Source organism: Channa argus, chromosome 1, assembly GCF_033026475.1.
Source record: "Channa argus isolate prfri chromosome 1, Channa argus male v1.0, whole genome shotgun sequence".
Taxonomy (NCBI): Eukaryota; Metazoa; Chordata; class Actinopteri; order Anabantiformes; family Channidae; genus Channa; species Channa argus.
Window position 1 is genome coordinate 17382760 of NC_090197.1, and position 19494 is coordinate 17402253.

The window sequence follows — 19494 nt, forward strand, 5'->3', positions numbered from 1 at the left end:
AGGTAAAAACGGTATCGTCTAATGAAATAAACCTAAAGTTGCTTAAATGAATGTACCAAAGATGGCTGCTTGGAGACTGGGTGCCTGATTTTATTGTATCATGTATACCTGCCAGCTGGCTGGTGTACCCTGACTTTCACCCAGTGTCATCTGGAACTGGTTACAGCCCTTTCACTACCCTTAAGGATAGGCGGGTATAGAGGATGGATGGATGAATGGATGGTTGTGTGCATTTATGCACAATATTCTTATGACACTGCCCATTTTTTTTACCAACAGGTACAAAATGAGTTGGCGGCTGCTCTTGCTCGAAAGACTCGCAAAGCTTGTAAGTATACATTTATCATTTGTTCTCTGACACATTATTGTGATATGTTTTTCCCATGTACATTTTGACCAAACGGGTTGAGTTAGCAAATTTTGTTTAATGATAGTGAAGAACTGTCTAATTTGAAACTGTTTTTGATTATTTGCAGTATCAGAGCAGGACTCTGAGACGACTGAGACTAGCCAACCAGAGCCTCGGACACCCAGTGAGGAGAGCAGCCCGGTAATATGCAGACACTTACAAAATGCAGAGTAGTTCTTAGTTTAACCTGTGGAGGTTATTTAGAATATAGCTAATGAAATAAGCTGGACGTTGTTGGTTACTGCTGCTCACTGCTTGTTTTAGTGTTGTATGTCAGGAAGAGGTTTTGGGGCTTTACTATCATACGGTGCAGATTCTTGACAGCTGTCTTATCCAGAATGACATAAATAAAGACTGGAAATGGACCAGATTTTTCGCTTTCTAGGTTAATCTCTGTACAGTGGAAACCTCTTTTTCTTCATCAATTATTTATTTCCTGATTACACCAGAGAGATAAGGGGAAACATAATTGCACATACAGAACCGCATTGTAGATCAGGATGATGTTTTCTGACCTTTGGTCAGAGGTTCTATTTATTTCTCACTTCAGGAGTAAACTGAATTTATTTTCCCTTCTCATACAAAGTACAATTGTATTGAAAGCACATTTACAGCTTAGAATATCTGTAAGCTCTGTAGTAACAGCAGATGCTGTAATTATCAAATCCTATGAGCTCTCCTTCAGTCAATTCCTTACTCTGTATTGGGTTTAGTTCGTGTAAGTGTAATTTTTGTTAATGTAATAATGTCTTATTCAGTTTTATGTTCTAACATTCAATGTAATGATGACCCTGCACTAGTTGTTTAACAGCTAAAGACTATTTCTTAACCTGGACTGGACTCCAGTTATTATTTATCCTGCTAAAGTTTTGTTCCTCCTAGTCATAGATTTCAAACACAAGTGATCAAAGGAAAATAAATGATAGAGTGGAAGAGAGGGAAAGACAAAGAAAGTCACACAATACAAACACAGTCAGACTACAGACAGGTTTATCTTCTGTCTGTTCTGTGTCGAGGACAGGAAGCAGCAAGGGACATGGGACTGTGACTCTGATATAATGTCTGTACATGCTTGTGATATTCTACTAGATGAGACTTGTCAGCGGTGTGGGTTTTGCTAGTAAACAAAATAATGCATGGGTGTGTGCCACCATGCTCTGTTTGTGTATGTTACCCTATGCTGCTGCATGGCACCGTGGGATAGTTTAGCTTACAGGAAGAGTTACCCAACTCTTGGCCAAATTAAATACCCCTCTTTCATTTTTCCAAGGAAAATAAACAGACCAGGCTACCCGCCCCTGGCGATAACCATCCCGCTAGCAGCACTCAAGGGAGCACACACACAGTAATCTTTTCTGTCATCAGCTCTATGTGATGACAAAGTCATTAATTTTTATGATATCCCTCAGATCTTTTAATGGAATATATCCTACATTTTTACCTGTATTCTGCTTTTCTCTTCTCTTTCTGATCATGTTTCAGCTTTTGTTACTTTGTGTTTCTCTGTGTTCTTCTTAAGACATAATTGTTTTTACATATTCACACACTTCAGATCGTCTAATAGGATGGTTGTCTGAGTCCTGACTATAGAGGGAAGGAGAGAGATGGCCACCACACACACACACACACACACACACACACAGTCACAGTCAAAACACACACTCCCGCCCACTTATGCTACCAATCACACACACTCACTCTTTCTCTGTCAGATCCTCTGACACTGAGCAGTCAGACTGAAACATAGGGAGAAGTGCAACAGATAAAGGGGATTACAGACTGTAATAGATACAAAGAACAAGAAAGAATTAGAGAGAGAACAGGATAGACAGAGAAACCCAGGATTACAGTTTCTTCTTGTTCTCCTCACATGGACATAAAGGGGCAACTGAAAAATTGCCCTGACTGACTTTATTCTTCCTTGGACAAATAGATCTTGACCTCCATTCCACAAACACACTGAGTATTTTCATCATGTCTTGGGACTGCGGGTTGAGATATGTCTTCATGCCTCCTGTGTTGCAGCTGGGTGGAGTATGTGCATTACGGGACGGTACTGGCAGTGGTGGTGGAGGGATGGGGACCGTGTGTGGGCGCGAAGATCTGACCAGTCGGCTAGGGCTGGAGGCCGTTCAGCGTTTGGCCAAAGACGGCTGCCGTTTGCTGCAGAACCACAACTACAGGCTGCCCGACAGGAACCAGGTGGTGAGTGGAGCGTCTGATAAGGGCGCTGATGTTATCAAATGTTATTAACATCACACAATACTGATTTATGTGAACTTTTTGGTCTCATGCTGTGTAATGTTCAAACCAAGTTGTGGCTAAGCAGTAGATATGCGTTGAGAGTAATGGACGTCACCATGTGGTAATGCTGTCATTACTGCTGTCGACTTTAAGTGACACAAACTTCAGGTCTGAGTTACTCATAGACTGGTGACTGGGGTCATCAAGACAGTATATAGTATCAATCTAAAGACCAAACAAATGCATACACGCCTCACAGCGATTTGTCTCATTCAGGTCACTGTAGATTAAACAACCACCAGTTTGCTTGCTTGTCTAATGTGGGTGTTAATGATGCCTTAGTGCAATGTGATCTCATGCTCTTTCTCCAGTCTGTCAAGTACTAAGTGTGAGTGTATGTGTGTCTGTGTATGTGAGTTTGCCATCTAAAGCATATAATCATGTGTGGGAGCTAATGTGTGTATGTTCATCCCTTGTAGCAGGCTGAGTCAGTGTGCACACAGGGTGTTAGTGAAGTGTTGTATTGTATAATCTAGAGTTACAATACACCCGAGAGCAGGAAATGAAGCAAACTGTCTGATTTCACCTTACATTGCAATTTTTGTTTGTGAAATTTAGCACTTGGTGGGTTTGACTGAAGCTTAGCCTTGGGGATTATCAAAAGAGTATATGATTTAATTTTTATTCCCTAGATGCAACAATAGAGAAACCAGAGACATATTTAGTGTAAAGCTGAAATGAGCTCAGCTAGATGGATACCAAATTATTATTTATAAAACAGTTTCCTCAATTTTAGGTTTACTATTTAGGTTATAATTTAGTTACCTTAAACTCATTTAAGTTACATGAGGATAACCCTAACAAATGTAGGACTATGGTTAAAGTATTCTAAGCATTGTGATGATCAGTGGACATACATTTCTATTTATGGCTAAATTATTATGGATAAAGAGTAAACATCAGAAATCTCCTGAGGCGTAAAAACAAAACAAGGTTTTTAAATGATCTTTAAATATACACGGAGTTGGCAATTTATTAAGCACACTTTGTTGAAGCAAAGTTAGTCTAATACAGCAAAGCTTCACAACATGAATGTATAATTTTTGCTGAAACCACCACATTCAACTTTAGACTGTCCGTTTTTAATTGAAGTAGAAGCAGTAGCCAATCCATGAGTCATCATGTGATTGTTGTTGTGTAAGGCTTTAAATTTCAGAAATGTATCCATAGTACACAACAACAGCACTAAGAGAAATGTAAAACGGTGACATTTTAGTTTTATGAATAAGACCATGTTTAGGAAATGAACTGATTCTTGCAGGTCTATAAATAATGTGAAATGTGAAAAGACATGGTTATCGCATGTTTGATGATGAGCTGATCTAGATCCTTGTCCATCTTAAGCTGCAAAAACCAAAACCAAGCAAACAGCTCTATTCATCACAAAGACAACCCCTTTTACTGGGTTGTCATGGTGATATATTTTTGAGTTTTCTTTTTTCCATGACTGGCAAGCTCTGACAAACTGGTGTGGGTGGTTTCCATAGTGATATAACTCATATCAGTGCAGTGGAATGGATACGTCTCTGCCTTGTAGTTACCTCACACTTGCATTTGTGCTGTTCCACATTTGACTCAGTCGTCAAAGTCTACCAGAGTTCAGTCTGCACAAGGGCTCATACAAGGTCACAGCAAGCATCCTTACACACACATACATGTGCGCACACACATACACATGCGTACACACACACACAGACACACACACACACACACAGGGTTTTTGGTCAGCTTCTCTTATTTTCTTATATCTCAGGAAATTACACAATGTATTGTATATCTGTGTAGGTAGGTGTGTTTGCATGTGCATGTGAATGGGCCACTGACCTAAAGGCATTATGTTTTCATATTCTTATCCATTGTTTCCAGGAATCAGGCCCAGAGCTATCACAACACAGATATGGCTTGGTTACTATCAGCACAGAGACCACCATCAACACACGTGTACACACACACACACACACACACACACACACACACACACACACACACACACACACACACACACACACAGGAACAGGATGGGAACAGAGAGTCCTTAATCCTTTTCACCAAGGCCCACCTTATTTCCTTCTAACAATACGTCATATTTGGTGTGTGTGCGAAGGAAAGAGAAGACAGACTGAGTGAATGTGAAGGTGAATGAGCCGTGTGTCAGTCTTATAAGGAATAAATATACAGCAGGTAAAATAAGTGTTGAACACGTCAACATTTTTCTCAGTAAATATATTTGTAAAGGTGTTATTGACATGACATGTTCACCAGATGTTGGTAACAGCCCATGCAATCCACATATGCAAAGAAATTCAAACCATGTCCATAATTAAGTTATGTGTTATAATGTGAAATGACACAAGGAGAAAGTATTGAAAAAGCTTACTGAACTTTATTTAATATAGAAGAAAAGCCTTTGTTGGTAATGACAGCTTCAAGACGCCTCCTGTATGGAGAAACTAGTCACATGCAGTGCTCAGGTGTAATTTTGGCCTATTCTTCTACACAAAACAGTCCTCAAATCTATGAACATCTATGAAAATCTATGAAATCTTCTATGAACTCTGATCTTTAGTTCTTTCTATAGATTTTCAATTCGATTCAGTCCAGGTGATTGGCTGGGCCATTCTAGCAGCTTTATTTTCTTTCTCTGAAACCATTTGAGAGTTTCCTTGGCCTTGTGGTTGGGATCATTGTCTTGCTAAAATGTCATCTGCATCATCCTGGTAGATGGCAGAAGATTCTTATTACAAACATCTAGTGAGCATTTCATGTCAATAGCACCTTTAGAAATATATTTACTGAGAAAAATGCTTCCCTGTTCAATACTTATTTTACCCGCTGTATGTTTCATACTTCATCATTACTCGTGTGTGTGTGGGTGTGTGTTTTTATGTATGTAACGTGTTTGCAGTTAATACCACTACAAAGGTAAGAGCATGTACCATGTACTCAGATTTGGTTCCCAAACCCCAAAACTCTAGAGCAGTTTGACTATTCATAAGGAAAAATGGCAAAGAGAGGAGACAGATGTGTTGTGTTTTCAGAAGTGCAGTGAGGAGACAGTGAGAAGGGAAATGTGGAGAAGAGCTGGAGGTGTCGATGAATTGAAGGAAGGGATAGGGGGAGATGGAAGGAAAGAGACTGACACACCTAGTTACAAACAAGTCACTGACTAAGTAGAGAAGTATTTATGGAGGTTTGCAATAAAGCAGTTTCATTTTCATTAATAAAGAAAATAAGCGGTGTCTCTTAAAACCCCTTAAGAATGTCATACACAACTTGTCACAGCTGTATGACTAGGTGACTAGGTGTATTATGTACTTACCAATATATTTTTGTATATTTATTTTGACTGTTTTATGAGAAGCCAAACATACTTTATCAGCATTTTTGGGGACGAATATAACAAATCATCTTCCAACTGGTTAATTCATTCGTTTTTTCACAGAGTTGTTTTATGACTTCTAGAAATCCTTTTTTGTTTTAGTCCAGCTGATGGACTTGGTTCTTATCACCATTTAAATATTATGCAAATATTTGCATAAAACCCATTTGACATTTGGATTAAAACATCTTCACTTTTCTTTCTCTCAGTTTCTCAGCTTTTTGTATTTCTCACTTTTCCCTATGCTCCTTCACGTCTCTCACTTTCCGCCCCGGTCTCACTCTTTTTTTATCTCTTCTAGTTCTCTTTTTCTATGTTATATAACTTTGTGATCCCCCGCTTTCTAGACAGGCCACTGTGTATTTTTCTTTCTCATGCCTTGCATTCGTACTCAGGCTATATTAATGTTGTCCTTGGCAACTACTCTTTGCACTTTGCTTTTTAGTGTTGTGTTGTGTGAGTGAATGCATGTGTATGCACATATAGGTAAGAAGTGGTAATGTTGCAAACTTTACTTTTGTTTTGGTAGATTTTCTGAAAGCCTTTTGATATCGTGTGTGTGTGTGTGTGTGTGTGTGTGTGTGTGTGTGTGTGTGTGTGTGTGTGTGTGTGTGTGTGTGTGTGTGTGTGTGTGTGTGTGTGTGTGTGTGTGTGTGTGTGTGTGTGTGTGTGTGTTTTAAGGCTGCCTTCCTCTTGGCCCCGAGTTGTTTCTCTTGGCATCTGTGTAAAGAGTGGGAGTGTCTTGTCGGAAAGATCAACAGTTTGCTACTTTATCAGGAACACAGGACAACGTTTTTTCTTTATTGTTTTTACAGTAATTATAACAGGTTACATAATCCTTCTTTTTCTTTTTTCTTTGTATATGTCTTGGACTAGTTTCCTTTAGTAGATAGTTTATGGTGTAATAAGACAGGAAAAGTCTATAAAGATAAAGATTTGTAATAAAACATTATGGCTAGTATTTGAACCCTGGACAATGCAGTCCAATGGCGTATCCCTTTAGTCCACTTGGCCTAAATCTTGTTATCCTGTCATTATATGTGTGCCTCTAGGTGTGATCTTTGTGCCAGCCCAAAATATAATTAATATAATTAAGATCTCGTACTTCATCCACATCACTTGTCACTGCCTTATCTATCTCTTAGATGCATTTTTTGTTGATAATTCTTAAAGCCATTTAATTTAACGATGGTAAACCATGAACTGGCAGTGATTGTTTGAAAGTACACATTTTCAACTAAGTTCACTTTGAAGGCCTGAAGTAGCTTTTTAAATTTTCTCATGGAAAGTGTATTACAGTTACAGTACAAAAAACTAAACAAAATTTTATTTTAGTTTAGTGTTTGGAGTTATTATATTTATTAATATAGTATAATATGGAAATGATCGGCACCTTTTTTTATCATTTTTATCTTGCCTTAGGTTAATGATGGCTAAATAGTCAAACTGTAATCTGATGGCAGAATGTGACACTGAAATGTTAACTGTTATCTCATTAAAGTATATAATGACACACTCTAATGTTGTAAAGTGTGAATGCCTCCATTTTTATTGCTTGAGTGCTCAGCCAAGATAGAGGCTTCAGTATGGGTGACAGGATGCACAGGACTCACACCAGTGTCCCTTCATTTTTGGGCAGACAGAGTGTTCTGGGTAGCAGTTGCAATTCTTATAGCATTATCATTGCTTTATGTAGTTAAAGGATAATCAGGGTGACCTAACAAGTCAATTCACTTACAGTATAGTCCAAAAGGCTACATAATCTTTACAGTATACAACAGCCTCTGTCCTTAGACGCTGCATTTTGATTTGCACTGTACAACACAGTTATAAATGACTTTTAACTGTATTTAAAATATTGTGTGTGTAATGTCTTTTATCAGAAGAAGGTTTTAAGAGTAAAATTGCACACTTCAGGCCACCTGAGGGATCTGCTGAACATCTGTATCTGTATTATTTCTCTCTCTCTGTCTCACTCACTCACTCTACTTCATTCTTTATTGTGCACACACACAAACAAATACACACACTTTGTGAGACTGAGACACAACAGGCGGGATGTGACTTAGGTTAAACAAAACAATATGAGCAGAGTAATGTGTGTGTCAAATTTCTGTGACTCCATTATGTCTACAGTATATAAAAATCCAGATTCTAGATGTAAATTCGATCAGTTATCGATGTATAGTTGGCCCTTTGATTTAACCTTAGCTCCTGAACTGTATTTGAGGAAGAATGAGTACAACAGAAAGCTCTGCATAGAGAGCTCGCTGTGTCACTTGTGACTGCTGCTCAATCCCTCTGGCTGCGACAAAGGCTGCATCAAGCAGCTGGATTAGAGACATCGCTGTTTTATCTCTTCTGCTCCTGTCATATTCTTTTGATCTTCTTCTTTCCTCTCATTTCTTCCTCCTGTCCTCAGGCTGTTTCTCATTGTGTTCCTTTGTCCATGTGGAACTTTGTTCCCATTGTAACGCACTCTTACTGCAAGTTTGTGTGTGTTTGTATGTGTCTGTGTTTGTGTGTGTGTGTTCGTGTGCGTGCATGCATGCAGGCAAGAGTCCGTGATGATGTTGATGTTCATTTTTGGGGCAGGAGATCATAATTGTAAGCCCAAACTTAGTCGTCTTAGTCGTCACCATTTATTTTTATTTTTATTTATTTATTTTTTAGGAAACCCAGTATTTCTCACTTTATGTGACTGCTTATGTGGATTGGTTTGAGTGTGTGTGCGTGTGTGTGTGTGTGTGTGTGTGTGTGTGTGGGTGTGTGTGTTTATTGCCTTTGCCCATAGGTAGGAGAAAATTTTTAATTCTAAATTGTCCAGACACTAGAACCTGAATAATATTGGACTTCTGAGGGCCTGGTAGCAATATATTCGTTCATATCAATTTTTAAGAAACACATCACATAAAAATACTTTTCATTATGGTCTCAGAAACATGATCGATAAAAGTTGTAGTAGAGATAAATGGCGCTACAGTGATTAGCTACAACTTTAAGACTAGCATGCCCACTCTGACTGCTTCGGCAGCAACACAGCAAACTGTAATGCACCATGTGTTATGAAGGAAATTGTGTTACAGTAGCTCTGGGATCAGAATCAAACAATGTAATTTCAACAGAATTTGTATATTATATCAATCATATCTTTTGCACCTATGTTTTCTTATTTATTCCATGTCATACGCAGTTTTACATGTTTTAAATAGTTATAATGTTTGTATGACCTGCCCAGCTGATGTATCAGCTACCAACTGATATATAGGTACAGGTTTATTGTTGTCTCTGTGGAACAGCAGAGTACACTAATAATGTAGACAAATGCATTATGCTATTTACTTACTTATTACTACAGACAGTTTTGTTCAGGCCTTTGTGACGTGTACTTATGTGTTTTTTCCCCTCTTGCAATTTTCTCAGGAGACAGTGGGGAGGGTTTGTCTGAAAGAGAGAGGACGGGATGTGTTGGTGTTGCAGAGAGTGACATCATCAGCTACGTCACCATCAGACCGTCCCTCACCTACATCGTCAGGGGGTGGGTCCAGAGAGGAGGACTGCAACAAGAGGTCAGTCCCTCCTACATAATTAGAGCCCACCAAACCTACTGTAGCAACAAACACATAATCAAAGAGCTCCTCCTTCTCTTTTCCAGGTTTTTACTTTGGGAGCTCGTGTTGCAACCACGCAGTCTTGCACGCACATGCAAAATATCATTAGTGCTATGAACACTTTGTTTGTTTGTGTGTGTCTGTGTGTTTGCCTAAGATAATGTATGCTTTTGCTTCTGGCACAGAGTGGGGAGAGAAGAATGACTTTTTTGTTTTCAGCTGAAAGGGATAAAAGATGACACCAAGACTGGTTTACTTCCTTCTACAACTCAGTGTAGCATTTAGGATTGTGTGTGTGTGTAAATGTATTTCCTCAAAGTTGATTTCTTTGTGCAGTGTCTTTGTTTGTATCAGTCAGTACATGCCAAGACCTAAGGCACAATGCAGGGAGTGTCAGTTACAGGCAGGTTAAGTGGGAATGTGAATGTGTGTGTATGTACAGTGCTGAGCATCGCCAGTAGCAATCTGTTCCCTCAGAGTGCTACAAGAGGACTTGTCACACAGAGTGTTTTTAATCTCTAGAACTCTGAGCTGACAGGGGCAGACAGCAAGACAGTTAAACTTACAGGAGAGTACCCTTTCTGGGTTTGCAGAGGTTGGATGAGGGCTGATTTTCGGAAGCGTTCAGCTATTAAAATGACCACTGAGCTAGCTACGCTTGCAGAAGCAGAGGAGGACATAGATAATGAAGATGATGAGGATGATGACAATGATGAAGAGAAGGATAATAATCATGATGAAAATGCTACAATCTCAGAAGACTGTACATTTGATGTTCCCTATTTCTACTACATCGATGATGAAGATGTGGAAGAGAATAAGGAAGAAAAGAGGGAGGTAGAATGGGGGGATGGAAGTCATACTTGGTGCTCATGCTCAACTGAGAAAGACTGTTGTGATTCATCATCTTACAGGTATGTGGTGGTGTCGGGAACACCGCTTAAGATCTTGGAGCACCTACTGAGTGACCTCCGGTTGGACGATCAAAGAGGGGCACCAGAGAGCAGGGAGAGTGGTAAGTTTGGAGTATGAGTGTTTTTAAGCTTTGTGCCCAGACAGACAAGCATCGAAAGAATATGGCAGATTTAAAATAAAAGAAAAGTAACTGGAAACTTATTTTATTGGTCATATAAAGAAAGCTGCTAAGATGTTTATATCTGTTGCACTGTACTTTGCTTTTGATTCAAGGAATTTCACTTTTAGTGCAGAACATGTTACAACACAGCCCAACCTGGGCATTTCTCTGTCATTGTTCATTTCTTTATTCCAAAGTGGGTTCAAGCCAGAGAGCGATGCACTTCCCCTTGATTTTACTGTGTGTGTGTGTGTGTGTGTGTGTGTGTGTGTGTGTGTGTGTGTGTGTGTGTGTGTGTGTGTGCGTGTATGTGTGCATGCATGTGTGTGTGTGTGTGTGTGTGTGTGTGTGTGTGTGTGTGTGTATGTGTCCAGGTGCGTGTGCATTCAGCTATGTCAGTGCCTGTAAATATGAGAAACATTCAAGAGGTTAAATGCTCTAATGAGTTTGTGATATGATTCCTTTGGGGTGCTGTCAGCTCTTCTGCTGCAAACAATTTCAGTGGGCTGTTAACTGTCATATTTCATTTTCACAATCCGCAAATACATTTTATAGCCACTGCATTCTTTGACAGTGCAGCAATTATGTTACTGCTAAAGTGTTACCTATTTTACCTGAGGGTGTTTGTCATTTGTTCAATGGCAGTGTAGTAGTCACAGTGCCTATGAAAGCAGGTCTGCAACTAATGATTGTTTTGATGTATGATTTACAGTTGAGTGCAAAGGTTTGCATCTACTTACTTTGAAATGGCAGAAAGTATAAAAGATTTTTTCATTAACATAATATTGAATGCACTTTCAGGTACTGCAGATGTTCCGTCTGGAGGCTGGGAAGGCCTTAGTAAATCATTCACCTTATTCTTTTTAAACCACTGCTGAATTGACTTTGCTTTTTGCTTTGGATAATTGTCTTGTTGAAGATCAAGTGCCTCTTCATTTTTGGCTTATGGTAGGAGGCTTTGCTTTAAAATCTTCTGGTATTGGGCTGGATTCATTCATTTTATACACTTTATGCAGAGCACCATTGGCTGATGCAGGCAGACACCCCCCACAATATCAGCAGACCTCAACCATGTTTGACTATGGGAATGGCTCCACATATCTATTCCAATTCTGACTAAATAATTCAAATTTCGGCGGCCACATAATCTTGTTCCAAGACGCATTTGATTTGTTCCCATGCTCCTTAGCATACTCCAAGCCTTATGTCTAGAAATAGGCAATGACCTTCTAGGTGCTTTTCCCTAAAACAATCCAGACTTGTTCACACTATGCTTAACCGTGTAGATGTGGACTTTTATTCCATTTGCCTTTAAGGACTTTGTCAGGTTCCCTGCTGTCTATTTTGGATTCTTATGTAGCTCTCCAGCAATTTTCTAGTGCCTCTGTCATTTTTCTTGGTCTTCCACTTCTTAGAAGAGTCTTTGTGCGTGCTTTTATATTTCTTCCATTTCTTGATTATGGTTTCACAGTTGGTGCTGGAATCCGTAAATGCTTTGAAATATTTTTAAATCCGTCTTCAGCTTTTTTAAGGTTTACCAATTTAATTTTGAGGTCTTCTGTAAGCTGTTTTCTTTTTGTTGCCCTCAAAAAACTGCTTGAGACTGCACTTGGATATTTACCAACTTACAAATTCAAAGGAAGTCTGATTTAACACACCTGGTGCCTCTCATTAAGCTTAAAATGTTAACAATATTTTTTAAATATCAGACAACTGATTTAGCATGTTGATTACTTAGAGGTTTTATCCAGAGGGGATGCACATTTTTATAACTTTTTGACCATTTTCCTTACTTCTGATGATGAATGAACATTTGTACTAGCTAAATGTACATTATTTTATTTTGATGGGGGAAAAAATCTTAGTTTTACTCTTTTTGCCATTTTAACACAAGCCGACTTTTTTCCCCTCAACTCTATCTACTTTTTTTGCAATTACTTATTTTGCTTTTAATTTCTCAATAAAGGTAGTGAAAATATTGAATGTAAAAGAGTTTATATTCAACAAGGAGAAGCAGGGTGGCTAAGATAAACAGTCAATGTGAACTGCATCTTCCCCAGCAAAAGTCTGGTTGCAACCTCAGTTGTGTCTTTCACGTCCTTATATTATTTCATTTTACTAATGTCTAAATAAAAACACAGAAAACAAACTCCAAATTGTTGTTGATTAATTCTAATTAAATTTGTTGGTTGACATCAACTAAAAACCTACTGTGAAACTTTTTTCACCCAGGAACATCTGCGTCTCAACTTGTTTTATAAAATTCTGATCGGTTCTCATCGGTTTGCACTGTTTTACAACAAGGCATTTCTATGTATCAGCTCCTGAGCACCACCAGTTCCCAGCAGTCCACAGGGAGCCGTCTCACTGAACCGCATTAAGGAAACGAAGAATAAGGGAGAGAGAGGGAGAGAGAACTGAGATGGTCTTTGTGGAGGAAGACTGCCTGATATTTATTCACTTTAAAGAGAAACAACTAATTTTTTAAGGTCGGGGGGTTGTTCTATAGAGGAAGAGGCACAAGCATAGATGCAAATCAAGACAGTATGTGTTTGTTTTAGTTGTCTTACCCTCTGTATGTTTGTGTGTTTGGCTTTTGGTTTATGTGCACTGAATAAGCATGAAGGTGTGTGTGTGCATGCATGTGTGTGTGTGTAGATCCTCTGGGGTAGTGAGCATCAGTGGGCTGTTTTAGCAGGCTTAGCTGTGCAGCATGTTGAACAGGCTTGAACATGTTACCACAGAGAGCAAGCTATTACCCCATCCACAACAAAATACACAGCAGCAGATTACTGCGATTAGTTCAGCTCACGCACAAAATTTCCTTTTCTTTTCTCTCTCACAGGAGATAAACTCCCCAAGGTCAGAACTGAATGAGTTATTCATTAGGGAGCTGTGTGTGTTTGCATGTGTGTACGTTGCTGTGTCTATGAGTGTATGTATTTGACTTTGTGCGTGCCAGCGGGCAGATGCAGAGGGCATATGTTGAAGATGAAAATGGATATTTATCATCACAGAGAGCTGAGAGGGGGCGAGTATAGGAGGAGAGTGGTAGCAGTGGGAAATGTAACAAGCAAGGGGGAGAAAATGAAAAACGGGGGTGTAGGAAAGTGGGGGCAGAAGAGGATAGTTAGGGAGGGAGACAGAGAAATGGAAAACAGGGAAATGACTGTGCTCTGCATCCCCAGGATGAAGAGGAAAGGACAGACAAAGAGAAAAATAGGTTAAATCAACAGGGGTTTTGAAAACTGATAAGCTCAGTCAGATCTGCCTAAAATATTTCTCAGCAAAAGTTATGTTTTTATTTCTAAAGAGAAGACACTTCAAATATTAATGCAGCGGTCTCTGCTCTGTCTTCTATAATTCATTTCTTTGCTCTCTGCCCAACAGAGCCATATTTGGGTCACACATTTCCCAGGGATATAGTTTGACACCACACAAACACACAAATGCTTTTTTTTACGTACACACTAAAAAGTACTGTATTTAATTTAAGAAGAATACTTTTTAAACCTAAGTACTCATGACAAAATAAACCACCGTCAAAATATAATATTTAGAAAACTTTAGATGTAATGCGTTAAAATTTCAAGAAGTTAAACAGCTTCATCAGTACTGTGTAAGTGTAGTTGGAAAATCTTTGTTTGACACTGGCTGGCAATTTAAGTGACTTTTAACCTTGAACTTATTTAACCCCCAAACTCTTGCTTTACTGCCAAAATTGGGTCGTACCCACGGAACTTTATTTTAACTGTACACTAAACTGTTATATGTGAAACTGTCAGCAGTCACCTATTCACGCATCTTGCAGACACAGAACATTAGCATTCATCTCACCTGGTGTCTACTGTTTGTTGCTGGGCAGGTAGTGTAAAATTGATTTTTAGAGATTTTTGACTAGAAAGAACTACATACATTTTTATGCAGTAATAATGAATCAAAACTGTGATTTTTGTGGACCATAAAAACAGTGACAATGAACTGAAAGATGCTACAGTACCTTGTAGAGGTGATGATTGAGGGGTTTATAAATACATTTCACTGCTTTCACTTTTGTTCATATACAATTACTGGTTATTGCCAATTTTAAATACTAAAGACAAAATTCTAGAGGATCTGGGAAGTTTAAGATGACCTTGAAAGGTTTTTCATGCAGTTAAGGGATTAAAGCATATTTGTAATGCTTTATAATATTTCTGACATAAAGAGGATTCAATTAATTTTTTATAATGTAGACAGATAAAATGTAGACAAAGAGATCAGGAGCAAAGGGAGAAACTAGAATTTTTTGTGTGAATGTCTACATTCTACCCCACAACCCTTGGACCACTTCACAGACAAGATGTTGGAAGTGACTGATAATGTGTCTCCTATGTTACAGAAATGCTGTTGGATGACTTCCTGTTGACGTACCTGGTGTTCATGTCCACCCATGACCTGTGTCAGGCTCTGCTGGGACAATATCCTTACTAACAAACCCCAATACACACATAGTAGTAGTGTTTGTGTGTGTTTGTGTGTGTGTGTGTGTGTGTGTGTGTGTGTGTGTGTGTGTGCCTTGGAGCCAACTCCTCGTACATAAATAGATGGTGGAAAGCAACTTATTTACAGGTAGACATCTACGGGCCACTTTGTGTTAGACTTTGATTTAAGAACATGGAAGCCCCGCTCCATTTAGTGATAGCATCCTTCATCTGGCCCCTCATCTACTCTGTGCAGCTTTTTGTAATGCACATGCACTGTTGTAAAAAGCTAATTCAGTGTAACTGGGGTTCCCCCATCATGACCCACAACCATCAAAACAAAATACAGAAATTACCTTACTTTATCCTAGATCTCACCTAAACCCAATTCTAACCTGAACATCAACCTTCAATAGCCATTCTGAAGGTAAGACAACAAAGGTAGTGAACCAAATGTGTCCACACAACAATAAAAAGTATGCACACGCACACACGTGCTTCCATTCTACCTCAGCAATCATTTAAGTTGTCCCCTTGACCACTTTCACCTATAGCAGCCCCCGCTGCAGGGGTCAGGAGGAGGGCAAGGATGCCCTCTTCAGGAAGCGTAAAGTGTTGCAGCTGGTGTCCCACTGGAGCAGGCTTTACAAAGACTTCCTGAAGGAAGAGGAGCATGTCAGGAGCTTCATGAAGGTACAGCAATACTCACTTTCATCACTAAATCGTTTTTTTTATTCTGTCTTGTCTCTTGTTCATTGATTTATTGAGTTTGATTCTCTGGTGTTCTTTCATGGACAGTAAGACTCATTCATCTTCATTTGTCTCTGTGTCTCTTGAGCTCAGTTCTGAACTGAGATTGTTCTTCATCAGATTCTGCACAACAGGACATACAGCATTTAGAAAAATAGCTGAAGTGTGTGTGTATATGTGTCTTCCCTGATCGATGTTGATGTTTTATCTCATTCGTCTGAAAAAATTAAATGTCTGACAATGAATCCTGTTATATTATGGCATGGCTGGCCTAATCCACTATGAATGTTTATGACAACCATCTCTCTCTCTCTCTCTCTCTCTCTCTCTCTCTCTCTCCCTCTCTCTCTCTCTCTCTCTCTCTCTCTCTCTCTCTCTCTGACTCACTGACACTCACACTCACACTCACACTCACACACACACACACACACACACACCACAATCACAAGGATACAAATCTACACACTCGGCAGTCACTTGTCCCTCTATAACCTGATGACTCCATTGGTCTGTGCTGGGTTGTCATGGAAACCAAAGTGCGAGGGTTGGCGTGGATATAATCTCATATGAGTGCGTAACCCAGGTGATAGTTGCCTAGTAACAGAGAGGAATGAGAGGGGAATAGGGATGGGAGTCTACAGTGGGTCAATGACACCGATAAGCAGGTGTTTGGCAGTGTGTGTGTGTGTGTGTGTTTGTATACTTCAAATTGTTTCTGTGACTGCCTCCTGAGTTTTCATCATTTGTGTGTGTTCTACGTGTGTTCCGGTATGCACACATTTTCACCATTTCAGTACATGATAGAGAATTTGTTTTTTTAATTAATCAACCTACACAGAGCAATTTACATTAGATACTGCTCAGCTGCACAGTCTGGAATGATAATGCCTTTCAGTGTTATTTTGTTGATTCGGATCATCTTCCTGACCTCAGTTCATGACAGGATGCCATTCCTTATCTTCTTTCTTCACTAATAAACACAAGGTTTTGAGAATTAGCATTTATTGACAGCACCTGAAATTGATTTTTTTTTGCTTAGCATAACAACTTTAGAGGTTAAACAGTTGCTCCCAAAAAAACATACTCTTTGACATGTTAATACTTTTGTTCAAGCTTAAAATGTAGACTGTAGAGTGATGGTTAGAGAGCGTATCTGGTGAACATTAAGGCCAAAGTCTGGGACCAACCAAAAATTTTAAAGGCTTTCAGATGTTCTTGCAGTCAACTATGAACTTGTGTACTGGATCAAACAATGTTTTACCAACAAGCTTTAACATGAAATTATGGGTATAAAATTATATATCTTGTTTTTCTTTTGTGTGTTTTCTCTTTGTCTCTATATGTTAGACCCTGTACAGATGTGTTTTAGAAGATCTGTATGAGTTTCCCACGCTGGAGAAAGACCTTAAAGAATTTCAGAAACTTTTACGTCGCAGACAGTATGTTTGTTTTTTTTTTAATTAAAGATGACTACCTCTCACTTTGTTCTTTTTAGTTTGTTTTTGTCTGTGTCAATGCCTACCTGCTGCTTTCCTCACTGTTGTACTTTGTTTTTTTCTTATAGCACTGTCGATGACTGTCCTCCAAACCAAAAGGTAATATAGAATATATAGTACAGCTCTGCTACTTCAAATCTGCAGCTCTATCTTCTTCGTGTTTAATGACATAAGTCTTGTTAAATATCGGACATGCAGTAAAAAATAAGGACAAAGAAAATATTTTAAATATTTCAGTCAATTCTTTTACAATGTAGAGGCCATTGAGCCCATTGTGGTCCAACTACTTTACAATAAATAAATCTGAGGTGCATCACTGTACTCCGTGAATCATAAATAAACCATTTTGCATCTAAATGTTTCTTCTGCCCACTGTCTGTCAGAGTAAACACACATATCAGCAGCTGAGTTTAAAGGAAAACTGTTTGCAACTCCGAGGTCCACAGACCGAGAATAGAGACGGTAAGTAACAGACACAAGTAACTGCACACACAAACAGAATATACCACACACTGTACACAATTATGCATAATGACACTGTGTGAGATTTAATTTCATTGTGCACATGCAATTTGCTCAAATACAGCTTGTTATGTTTTTTCTTTCAGCCTGAGTACTTGACAAGCATTAAGTCAAGTTTCTATGATTATGAGTATTCCAGTGTTTTTGTTTTAGCATTTTACTGCTAACATTTTTTCATGTATCTCTTAGTTATTTGTTGCGTGTATGTGAGCGCTGACTCATACCTGAGTGTCCACACACACCCATCACTGGAGGCCCATGAGCTGCTAAGGATTGTGGGTGTAAAGATGGACAGAGCAGAGGAAGACATGGTGCTCGCTGTCATCTTGCACACTGGAGGTACACACACAAACAAACAGATGCACAGTACAATGGCAAACCAATTCATCCCGTTTTTTTTTGGTTTGAAGTAATATTTACCCCAAAGCCTGGTCAAATGAAATGTAGTCCTTCCTCAGCTGTCAAGTTTTAAATATGTTCTCATGAACGAAAATATTTTGTTGTGTTGTACTTTTAATTCCACCATAGTTTTAAATCTCAAAACTCTTTTATTGTTGAATCTTTTTTTTTTTCAGTTAAATTGTGAAGTCCACAACTCTAAATATTATTCTGCATGAGTACTTTTACTTTTGGTATTTTACCTTTACTTGGTTTAACATTGATTATTAATAATATATCCTCATTATCATAGAGTTATCCTCGTCCAAGCTTCTGCCTCCAGCAGGCCAAACCAGAAAAAATGCTTGGGACCGTTTTTGTCATTCATGAGTCACTTGGAAGCCAGGAAGGAGCGCCCTCCAATAATGCTAACTAATGACCCAGCACTGGGACACCATAGGCAAAATATTCCCAAGCTCTACTTTATAATGATCTTCATCATTTTCTCTGCAGAGCGGAGGGTGTTACAGCCCAGTGACTGTGTGTACTCGGAGTCTCTGACCCCACAGGGAAAGCTTGTGGTCTGTCGCAAGGATCTTACTGAGATCTTGGTATGTAAATGCACTGTTCTGTTTGTGCCCTTTCTGTCATTCTGTCACATTCAGAAAAATTACGGACCACAGTTATTTTGTTGTTGCTCGACAAGATTGGAAAATGTTGTATGTAAGTGTTGTGTAATGGAAGGTTTCTTTTTCATGGAGTGGAACCTCAGTCATGAATACTTAAATCATTTTGCACAATTGCACATGATAATCATACACCGGTAAGCTACAGACCACCAATGTCCTGGTAGTAGGCTTGTAAGCTTTTTATTTTTAGTTAATAGTCAATGTTACTTCTTGATGGCTGAACACAGAGTTGTAGTTAATATAGTGACCTGTAGCAAGAGTCTGAGCCCAACATATTTTGGACATTTGTGATGCAAAAATCATCACTTCCTTCTAAACTTTAAGTCCTGTATGTATGTCACCAAAGGCGCTTACTCTTTTGGCTCTGTGATATATTGTTCCTTCTGAATGATGTATTGTGTTTGAATCTCCCACCAGC

At 38.9% G+C, this 19494-nt stretch overlaps 1 protein-coding gene across 1 annotated transcript in view; it reads left to right on the forward strand.

Moving 5' to 3' along the window:
• The window catches only part of rapgef5a (Rap guanine nucleotide exchange factor (GEF) 5a), a 45116-nt gene that overhangs the window by 18299 nt on the left and 7323 nt on the right, over window positions 1-19494 (forward strand). Inside the window, exons 7-18 of the mRNA XM_067503148.1 lie at window positions 280-328; window positions 477-550; window positions 2435-2614; window positions 9516-9661; window positions 10618-10718; window positions 15160-15238; window positions 15790-15934; window positions 17339-17430; window positions 17556-17586; window positions 17871-17949; window positions 18199-18348; window positions 18901-18998. Of these exons, the coding sequence (XP_067359249.1) occupies window positions 280-328; window positions 477-550; window positions 2435-2614; window positions 9516-9661; window positions 10618-10718; window positions 15160-15238; window positions 15790-15934; window positions 17339-17430; window positions 17556-17586; window positions 17871-17949; window positions 18199-18348; window positions 18901-18998 (1224 nt within the window). The remainder of the gene's footprint in view (window positions 1-279; window positions 329-476; window positions 551-2434; window positions 2615-9515; window positions 9662-10617; window positions 10719-15159; window positions 15239-15789; window positions 15935-17338; window positions 17431-17555; window positions 17587-17870; window positions 17950-18198; window positions 18349-18900; window positions 18999-19494) is intronic.